The sequence below is a fragment of the Colobus angolensis genome, unplaced genomic scaffold, assembly GCF_000951035.1.
Source record: "Colobus angolensis palliatus isolate OR3802 unplaced genomic scaffold, Cang.pa_1.0 Scaffold655, whole genome shotgun sequence".
NCBI classification, from domain to species: Eukaryota; Metazoa; Chordata; class Mammalia; order Primates; family Cercopithecidae; genus Colobus; species Colobus angolensis.
Window position 1 is genome coordinate 138,619 of NW_012120210.1, and position 10,705 is coordinate 149,323.

General features: G+C 46.2%; 1 protein-coding gene across 2 annotated transcripts in view; it reads left to right on the forward strand.

The window, feature by feature from the left end:
- The first annotated feature begins 62 nt into the window (after positions 1–62).
- The window catches only part of RSL1D1 (ribosomal L1 domain containing 1), a 15,246-nt gene continuing 4,603 nt past the window's right edge, over positions 63–10,705 (forward strand). The window contains exons 1-7 of one of the 2 annotated variants that reach the window (XM_011925702.1): positions 63–232; positions 1,308–1,447; positions 4,573–4,711; positions 5,524–5,672; positions 5,763–5,864; positions 9,982–10,075; positions 10,162–10,287. In XM_011925702.1, the coding sequence (XP_011781092.1) occupies positions 128–232; positions 1,308–1,447; positions 4,573–4,711; positions 5,524–5,672; positions 5,763–5,864; positions 9,982–10,075; positions 10,162–10,287 (855 nt within the window). In that variant the 5' untranslated portion in view covers positions 63–127. The remainder of the gene's footprint in view (positions 233–1,307; positions 1,448–4,572; positions 4,712–5,523; positions 5,673–5,762; positions 5,865–9,981; positions 10,076–10,161; positions 10,288–10,705) is intronic. The other variant, XM_011925703.1, reaches the window with a different exon arrangement.

The following is a 10,705-nucleotide window of genomic DNA, read 5'->3' on the forward strand; positions in this document are numbered from 1 at the left end:
GCCCGGAAATAACGCACAGAGGCTCGGTTCCCGCCCCCTCGCTTCCGGGTCCGGGCCTCGCTCGCGCGTGCGCAGCAGAAGCCAGCCGCGGGGTTTCACACGCGCGTCTTCACGAGGTGAAAACAAGATGGAGGACTCGGGCTCCGCGCCGTCGTCTTCTTCAGCCGCGACTGCAACCTCCGCCTCAACTCCAGAGACCCCGACAGCACAGAAACAGCTGGACAAAGAGCAGGTGAGTGGTTCCTGGGGAGGGTGGCTTGGAAGCGGGGTGGCGGTGACCTCGTTAGGCGCAGGGTGCCGGAACCCGAGTGCATGCTGGGCGCACTGCCCCGTGGCTGTGGGACGGTCGCTTGTGGGCCGTGTACCTCAGCTGTCTCCCCCCTTTAAACACCTGGGTGGGCGCCTGCTTCCCCCGGTCCTGCGGCCTGGCGCTCTTGAATTGGGTTGCAAGTGTACGGTGGAGCTAGACGAGATCGACCTGGCGACCTGGCTTAGCTTCCCTATCGTTAGCCCTTGAGCGAGTCGTTTAGTTTTGCAGGTCTGCTACCCGTTATTTAAAATGGGCCCTTCCACTCCCCGCTATCCAGGATCGGGAGAGGTAATGCCTGTAAAGCGCTTTGGCCAGGGGCCTGGCGCGTGGTGAGAAGGTACTCAGTAGGCCGGGCGCGGTGTCTCACGCCTGTAATCCCAGCATTTTGGGAGGCCGAGGGGGGTGGATCACCTGAGAGAGACCAGCCTGGCCAACATGGTGAAACCTCGTCTCTACTAAAAATACAAAAATTAGCTAGGGGTGGTGGCGGGCGCCTGTATTGTCAGCTACTCGGGAGGCTGAGGCAGGAGAATTACTGGAACCTGAGAGGCGGAGATTTCAGTGAGCCGAGATCCTGCCATTTCATTCCAGCTCGGGCGACAACAGCGAGACTGTGTCTCAAAAAAAAAAAAACAAGAGTGCTCAGTAAATGCTAAATGGATGTCGCTTTGCGCTTTTCGTGGGATTACTGCTTTCATCGTTGAGGGCAGGAGAGGCACGTTTCCCTCTGGCCCGATCTCTTAAGTAGAAGAGGCGTCCTGCAGACAGTGCTAGAAGTAGATACTTAGGCGTGTTTGATGGATTCTTAGATTTTTCTGAATATAAATTGCAAGATCCTCATAGATACGATTATGGAGGTTACCCCTTGTAATTGAAGTTGGAAGGGAAAAAATAGGTGTGAGAAGGGACAAATGCTAAATTAGATTGAGAACATTTCACTTATTTGTGTAAGTTATTGTGAGAACATTTGACTTATTTGTCAATCTTCACTTTGCAGGTTAGAAAGGCAGTGGATGCGCTCTTGACACATTGCAAGTCCAGGAAAAACAATTACGGGTTGCTTTTGAATGAGAGTGAAAATTTATTTTTAATGGTGGTATTATGGAAAATTCCAAGTAAAGAACTGAGAGTCAGATTGTAAGTTGTGATTTTCCACCTTTGCTGTTTTTATCTGCTTGTTCATTCTTTGTAACTGGAACAATTCCATCGTAGTTTCTAATAGAAACTTTGCAAACTTATAATAAAAATCTGATATGAAGTAAAACAATTATGTCTAAAAGAACCATAGAGGTTTGGCGTGGTGGCTCACACCTGTAATCCCAGCACTTTGGGAGGGCGAGGTGGGCGGATCGCCTGAGATCAGGAGTTCAAGACCAGCCTGGCCAACATGGTAAAACCCCATCTCTCCAAAAATACAAAAATTAGCTGGGCATGATGGTGGGTGCCTGTAATCTCAGCTACTGGGGAGGCTGAGGCAGGAGAGTCGCTTGAACCTGGGAGGCGGAGGTCACAGCGAGCGGAGATCTCTCCATTGCACTCCAGCCTAGGCGACAGAGCAAGACTCATCTCAAAAAAATAAAAATAAAAGAACCGTAGGAATTCAGATGTGCTAAAATTTTCTAGAAATTTCACCAGTTTTTGGATGGGCGCGGTGGCTCACGCCTGTAATCCCAGCACTTTGGGAGGCTGAGGCGGGCGGATTACAAGGTCAGGAGATCGAGACCATCCTGGCTAACACAGTGAAACCCAGTCTCTACTAAAAAAGAAAAAACACACACAGACACACAAAAATTAGCCGGCCATGGTGATGGGCGCCTGTAGTCCCAGCTACTCTGGGAGGCTGAGGCAGGAGAATGGCGTGAACCTGGGAAGCGGAGCTTGCAGTGAGCTGAGATCTGGCCACTGCACTCTAGTCTGGACACAGGGCAAGACTACGTCTCAAAAAAAAAAAAAAAATTTCACCAGTTTTCTTAGAGCTTGGTGAACAGCTAACGTAATCAGGTCTGTTGAATTGAAAACCTGGTGTTTGAAAGAATAAAGGTGGAATAAGTTAAACAGTTTCTTTTTTTTAATTTTTTATTAGAAACCGTTATCTTTCCATGTCAAGCAAAAATTCTTTGGGGCTGCAATTTATTCCTTTGTACAGAGACTACTAAAAACTCCAGTGAAGTCCTTTCTATGGCAAAATCCATGGTGATTATACAAAGTGCTTCTTCAGAACATAGGTTGTAAGCATAAGAAATGAGTTAAACCCTCTTATTTTATTTTCGGTAACATGTGGCATAATTGTGTTTGCTGGTCCCTCTTGGTTTATTCCGTGTTTTTGGTTTCGATTCTTTTATCTCCTTTTTTTTTTTTTTTGTTAGAGACAGGGTCTTGTGCTGTTGCCTAACTGGAGTGCAGTAGTGAGATCTGTGTTCGCTGCAGCGTCGACCTCCCTGACCTGACTCAAGTGATCGTCCCACCTCAACCTCCCAAGTAGCTGGGACTATAGGTGTATGCCACCATGCCCAGCTAATTTTGAAATTTTTTGTGGAGATGAGGGAGATGAGGTTTCACTGTGTTCTCTAGGCTGATCTTGAACTCAGGCTCAAGCAATCTTCCCTCTCAGTCTCCCGAAGTGTTGAGATTACAGGCTTTAGCCACCGTGCCCGGCCTGTTTCAATTCTTTTTTTTTTTTGAGACGGAGTCTCACTCTGTCGCCCAAGCTGGGGTGCAGTGGCCGGATCTCAGCTCACTGCAAGCTTCGCCTCCCGGGTTCATGCCATTCTCCTGCCTCAGCCTCCCGAGTAGCTGGGACTACAGGCGCCTGCCACCTCGCCCAGCTAGCTTTTTTTTTTTTTTTTGTATTTTTAGTAGAGACGGGGTTTCACCGTGTTAGCCAGGATGGTCTCGATCTCCTGACCTCGTGATCCGCCTGTCTCGGCCTCCCGAAGTGTTGGGATTACAGGCTTTAGCCACCGTGCTTGGCCTGTTTCACTTCTTAAAAGTTCTGTTGTGCTGGGCACGGTGGCTCATCACTGTAATCCCAGCACTTCGGGAGGTAAGGTAGGTGAATCACTTGAGGCCTGGGAGTTTGAGATCAGCCTGACCAACATGGCGAAACCCCATCTCTACTAAAAATACAAAAATTAGCCAGACATGATGGTGGGCATCTGTAATCCCAGCTGCTTGGGAGGCTGAAGCACAAGAATCATTTGAACCCAGAAGGCAGAGGTTGCAGAGACTCCAGCCTGGGCAACAGTGAGACTCCCATCTCAAAAAAAAAAAAAAAAAAAAAGTTGGCCGAGCTATAATCTCAGCAATTTGGGAGGGTGAGGCAGGTGAACTGAGTGAGCCCACAAATTAAAGACCAGCATAGGCTATGCAGCGAAACCCTGCCTCTGCAAAAAATACAAAAGTTAGCTGGGCCTACACCCAACTGGTACACGCCTGGAGTCTCAACTGTGCTGGAGGCTATCGTGAGCTATGGTCACACCACTGCACTCGGGCCTTGGCGACTGAGCAAAACCTGTCTCAAAAAAAAGAAAAGAAGAAAGAGTTATTCTGTTTATGGAGTTAAGAGTTTTAGAGAAGGTAAAATTCTGAACCAGGCCTGTCCTGATTAAGCTAGGTTATTATAGCACATTAGAGTACGTGTGCACATACTGCAACAGATATATAATAATAATTACATATGTAAGAATTTGGATGTCTTTGAGTATATTTTAATTCTTGCTGTATGCCAAGTGTTAATTGATATTTGGGCCTGTGTGTATTTATGATTTATTTGCCATTGAAAGTGAGTTTTGTTTTTTGTTTTGGTTTTTGCTTTTTGAGACGGAGTTTGCCTCTTGTTACCCAGGCTGGAGTCCAGTGGTGCCATCTTGGCTCACTGCAACCTCCACCTCCCGGGTTCAAGCGATTCTCCTGCCTCAGGCTCTCAAGTAGCTGGGATTACAGGTGCCCACCACCGCCCCTGGCTAATTTTTTACACTTTTAGTAGAAACGCGGTTTCACCATGTTGGCCGGCTGGTCTCGAACTCCTGACCTCAGGTGATCCATACGCCTTGGCCTCCTAAAGTGCTGGGATTACAGGCTTGAGCCACTACTACTGGCCATAAAATGTATTTTTAAATGTTGTTTTTGGTGCAATATTTGCTTAACTAGCATGACTAAAGGTTATTTAAATGACACTAAGTTTATTGTGTATTCTGTGTGATACAAACATGCATAATGTGTGTAATAATGCTTTCCTCGGTTTCTTTTCACATATTTTGTAGGACCTTGCCTCATAGCATTCGATCAGATTCAGAAGATATCTGTTTATTTACGAAGGACGAACCCAATTCAACTCCTGAAAAGACAGAACAGTTTTATAGAAAGCTTTTAAACAAGCATGGAATTAAAACCATTTCTCAGGTAGGAAGCCTGGTTAATAGTTTCAAGAGGATTTAATTCAGTCAAAATGATGTCACAAATACATTGCTATATTTCCTAGTATTTTTCTTCCACTTTTCTCTTTTTAATTAAATTTGTGGTGGCGTGTACATCAGTAGCTTTTGTATCTTGCAAATTATAAAAGAGGTGGCTCGTGTCATTCCTCTGTACTTCCACAGCATCTTGTTTTTCTCTGATTTACTGTTTTGTAGTTGGTGTACTTGTCTTTATTACCCGCTGGATCTAAGGTATCTAAGTTTTTTTTTTTGTTTGGAGTCTCGCTCTGTTGCCCAGGCTGGAATGCAATGGCAGGACCTTGGCTCACTGCAACCTCTACCTCGTGGGTTCAAGCTATTCTCCTGCCTCAGCCGCTCGAATAGCTGGAATTACAGGCACTTGCCATCATGCCTGGCTAATTTTTGTATTTTTGTAGAGACGAGGTTTCAATATGTTGGCCAGGCTGGTCTTGAACTCCTGACCTCTGGTGATCCACCCACCTCGGCCTCCCAAAGGGCTGGTGTTAACAGGCATGAGCACATACAGCAACATATATATAACAGTATATATATGTTGCCAACCTGTATCTAAGTTTCTTTAGCTGGGGCCCTTTCTCATTTGTCTCAGTGTCTCCAGCATGTAGCATAGTGCCTGGCGTGTTTTAGGCACTCATGTGTTCATTAAAGTATAAGAGGCATGGCTCTAGGACATTTTTTAATCCAAATACAAATTGTTGCCTGAATATTTCTTGTTTAGATTCCTAACTTTTTGTTTTTATTCTTCTCTGTACTTCCTAGATTATCTCCCTCCAAACTCTAAAGAAGGAATATAAATCCTATGAAGCCAAGCTCCGCCTTCTGAGCAGTTTTGACTTCTTCATTACTGATGCCAGAATTAGGCGGCTCTTACCCTCGCTCATTGGGAGACATTTCTATCAAAGAAAGAAGTAAGTTTCTTAGTAATGACGGGACTTTAGCAGCATGAAGTTTCTAGGTGTGTAAGCATTGTGTTCTGAATGCCTGTGTGTTTTTTATAGAGTTCCAGTATCTGTAAACCTTCTGTCCAAGAATTTATCAAGAGAGATCAGTGACTGTGTAGGTGGAACGGTCTTAAACATTTCTAAAAGCGGTTCTTGCAGGTAGGTAAAAGGCATTCATATGTGCCTCCTTTAATCTTGTATTTGACAATGATTTTATATACTTTTTAAAAAGATTTTGTTAATGGCTCCAGATCCTTTTTTAAAACTAATATCTGTTCCTCAGAAGTGATCAGTTCTCAGGTCAGGTGCAGTGGCTAATGCCTGTAATCCCAGTACTTTGGGAGGCTGAGGCAGGAGGATCGCTTGAGCCCAGGAGTTCAAGTCCAGCTTGGACAACATAGTGAGACCCCCCCCTCCCCCACTTACAGAAAAATCAAGAACATTAGCCAGGTGTAGTGCTGCATCCGTGTGCTCCCAGCTACACAGGAGGCTGAGGCAGGAAGATCACTTGAGCCCACGAGGTCAAGACTGCAGTGAGTCATGTTCTTCTCACTGTCCTCCAGCCTAAATGACAGAGCAAGAGTGTCTTTAAATGAAAAAAGGAAAAAATGTTCAGTTCTCTAGAACAATGTTGTCTGGTAGAACTCTCTACTGTGATGGAAATGGTCTGCATCTGTGCTGTCTCATACAGTAGGCACTACTTGTGTGTAGCTATTGAGCACTTGAAATGTGGCTACTGTGTCAGGAACTGAATTTTAAATTTAAAATAGGCACATGTGGCTAGTGGCTGATGGTCACTGCGTTGAACAGGGCAGCTCCAGATACTGAGGAAAGCAAAGAGAGTAAGATGAATGCTTGGAGAACATGACTAGCTCTGGGCTTTCAGCTCGTCCTCTGTTTATCGTGCTACTGCACTCTGGTGCAATCACAGTTCACTGCAACCTCCAACTCCTTGGCTCAAGCAATCCTCCCACGTCAGCCTCCTGAGTAGCTGGGACTACAGGCACATGCCACCATACCTGGCTAATTTTTCAATGTTTTGTAGAGGCAGGGTCTCACTATGTTGCCCCATCTGGACTTAAACCCCTGGACAAAACTCGTCCTCCCGTCCTGGCCTCCAAAAGTGTTGAGATTATAGACGTGAGCCACCATGCCTGGCCTCAAATTGTCCTTTAAAAGCACCATATTACCCCTTACAGTGAAGATCCACCTTATTCTTGGTTCAACTTCCTATTAAATGAATTCAGCATTTATCCTGTTCATCCGCCTGTTTGGTGTCTGTGTTGTTGTATTGGTTTAACCTTACTCAGGATACTGAGCTAGGTGGAGTCCCCACACCTAGTCTTATCTACTAGAACAGATGTTTTAGGTCAGTGATTGCTTCTGACCTCTGGCTGAGCAGAGGATGTGGCTCAGGCTATTTTATTAGGGTGAGAAATGGGTTAAGTTTGTATTCTTGGCAGTGTACCAGCTTGGGGGGTAGGGCAGGTTTTAAATGTATTGAAAATACATTTTATGAAGTACTTCATCTTGCTGACTGCGGTATGGAGATGGATAGCTGCCAGTAGGACAGAGCTGTAGGCCAGCACCCTTCCACCCAGCGATTCCCCAGGAGCCATGCATACCTAGTGGTCACACTCAGCAGAAAACACAGATTTCTTGCCTCTGCTCACCAGGGAGGCCTGACCCCAGCAGCGTGTCTTCAGGTAGAGGAGAGCAGGGTTCGGATGGGCAGGACAGGTGGTCTCTGGCGTTGTCTTCTGCGTGCCGCTGGGAAGCCCTTAATCAGGTGTAATGAAGTAGCTGAGAAGAGTTAGCCACGGGGCTTGGACCCCTGTCCCTTTGGTTAAAGGCGGATGTCAAAGCAGTGGCTCATGGAACTGGTTGGCCAGAAGTCAGGCCGTGTTTATGGGCCCTATGAGTATCTGGGAGGAGGAGATGGCACCAGGAAGGCAGGTAAAGGAGCAGCAGTCTCCTGCCACTGGGGATCTTCCAAGGCAAAAGCAACAGCTTAAAGAAAGTTGCAGACAACTGAGAAAAAAAGAAATCGTTGTTTCATTTCCTCTCTTACCTTTCCCCAGCATAGTAATTTATTTTCCTCTTCCACTTCTGTTCCTCTCCCTTCTTACCCCCTCACCATCTTTCTATCTGGGATGCTCAGGTGTGCTTGCAGGCAGGTGGTAACAAGCACAGGGAATGGGCAGTACCCAGTCTTTGGCTGAAGAGAGAGAGGAGCAACAGCCTGTCTCATCCTCATTCGGCAGACACTGTGCCGACAGTGAGCCTGCCTTCTGGCCCCAGCGCTGAGCCCTCCAGGCTTCTCACTGGGCTTCTGCCTGCACTCTGTTTCACCTGAAGGGATGATCCTGATTGTAGCTGAAAGACACTGTTCCACCAGAGACAAAGACTGTTTATTCTTGAACATGGCAGCTGGGTGGAGCAGTAGAACTAGAGAGAGAGCAGGTAACACTCCTGGAGGTAGCTCCCCTTAGAATACCTTGAAGGCAGACTCAGCGACATGGGTTTGTCTAAGATAAAGGTAGAACCTGCTCTGCCCCTGCCTCCCAATGCTGCTTAGCCTCACAGTCAGGTGCTACCAGCTCTTTAATCACCCCCTCAGCTGGGCATGGTGGCTCACGCCTGTAATCCCAGCACTTTGGGAGACTGAGGTGGGTGGATCACTGGAGGTCAGGTGTTCAAGACCAGCCTGGCCAACACGGTGAAACCCCATCCCTACTAAAAATATACAAATTAGGCTATGCGCAGTGGTTCAAGCCTGTAGTCCCAGCACTTTGGGAGGCCGAGGCAGGTGGATCACCTGAGGTCAGGAGTTTGAGACAAGCCTGACCAACATGGAGACACCCTGTCTCTACTTAAAAAAAAAAAATACAAAAAATTAGCCGGGCCTGGTGGCACATGCCTGTAATCCCAGCTACTTGGGAGGCTAAGGCAGGAGAATCACTTGAACCCAGGAGGTGGAGGTTGTGGTGAGCCAAGATCACACCATTGCCCTCGAGCCTAGGCAACAAGAGCGAAACTCCATCTCAAAAAAAGAAAAAAAATCAGCTGTGTGTGGTGGTGTGTGCCTGTAATCTCAGCTACTAGGGAGGCTGAGGCAGGAGGATTGCTTGAACCCAGGAGGCGAAGGTTGTAGTGGGCCGAGATCACGTCACTGCACTTCAGCCTGGGCGACAGAGCAAGACTCCATCTCAAAAAAAAAAAAATCACCCCCTCATGATGTGACATTTTACTTTAGGTAGAAGGAATTTCTAGTACATGAAAGATGATAATCTTCCTTTAAAATACATTTAGGCCAGGCATGCTGGCTCATGCGTGTAATCCCAGCACTTTGGGAGGCCAAGGCAGGAGGATCACTTGAGCCCAGGAGTTTAAGACCAGCCTGGTGGATCACTTGAGCCCAGGAGTTCAAGACCAGCCTGGTGGATCACTTGAGCTCAGGAGTGAGAACCCATCTCTACAAAAAAATACAAAAATCCAGGCTGGGCACAGTGGCTCAAGCCTGTAATCCCAGCACTTTGGGAGGCCGAGACGGGCGGATCACGAGGTCAGGAGATCGAGACCATCCTGGCTAACATAGTGAAACCCCACCCCGTCTCTACTAAAAAATACAAAAAACTAGCCGGGCGAGGTGGCGGGCGCCTGTAGTCCCAGGTACTTGGGAGGCTGAGGCAGGAGAATGAGCTGAGATCTGGCCACTGCACTCCAGCCTGGGCGACAGAGCGAGACTCCATCTCAAAAAAAAAATAAATAAATAAAATAAAAAATACAAAAATCCACTGGGCTACATGTAGTCCCAGCTACTCCGGTTAAGCGCAGTACGTTGATTGTGCCACTGCACCTCAGCCTGGGCGACAAGAAAACACTGTCTCAAAAATGAAATAAAATATATTTAGAACCTAAAGATTTTAATGGGTTTTTGTTGTTGTTGTTGTTTTTCAGACTGTTTTGCTCTGTTACCCAGGCTGGAGTGCAGTTGCCAGATCTGGGCTCACTGTAGCCTTGAGCTCCTGGGCTCAGGTGATTTTTCTGCCTTAGCATCCTGAGTAACTGAGATTACAGGCATGTACCACCATGCCCAGTTAATTTTTGTTAGTGTGGTAGAGACAGGATTTTGCCATGTTGCCCAGGCTTAATGTTTCTACCTTTTTAAAAGAAAAAAAACTTGAGAGTTATGTATTTATATTTCTCATATACTTGCCTGGTTTATTTTGAAAAATGTTTTTTTAAAATCTTGTCTAATACTCTTAAATTTCAGTGCTATACGTATCGGTCACATTGGAATGCAAATTGAGCACATCATTGAAAACATTGTTGCTGTCACCAAAGGACTTTCAGAAAAATTACCAGAGGTATGGTGTTGCAGGTGCATCAATTGATTGTTCATTTAAAAGAAACAAAGTATATGTAGACGATGTTACTCTTTTCTTTGTTTCAGAAGTGGGAGAGCGTGAAACTCCTGTTTGTGAAAACTGATAAATCGGCTGCCCTTCCCATCTTTTCCTCATTTGTCAGCAATTGGGATGAAGCCACCAAAAGATCTATGCTTAATAAGCGGAAAAAAGTTAGTAGAATTTTAAATACTTACAGAATGAATAAGGAAGGGTGTAAACTCAGTCCCTAGGAGCGAGAAGTAGACCATCATCCCTGCCTGACTTCCCAGTTGTCGTCTTCTGGTTTTCTGGTGGTTGTGCTTTTGTCACTTTACATGAAGTAGCTAATATTAGTATCAGTAATGCATGTTAAGATAGAAATATCTGCTATTTATTGATAAATTGGGTGTATTTTTAACTTTTGTTAGATCCAGTGCTTGCTGGTTTTGTTTAGAGAGACAGTGTCTCACTCTGTTCTCCAGGCTGGAGCACAGTGATGCAGTCAAGGCTTACTGAAGCCTTGACCTCCTGGGCTCAAACAATCCTGTGTCATGACGCCTTCTGAGTAGCTGGGGCTACAGGCATGCTCCACCACGCCCAGCTAATTTT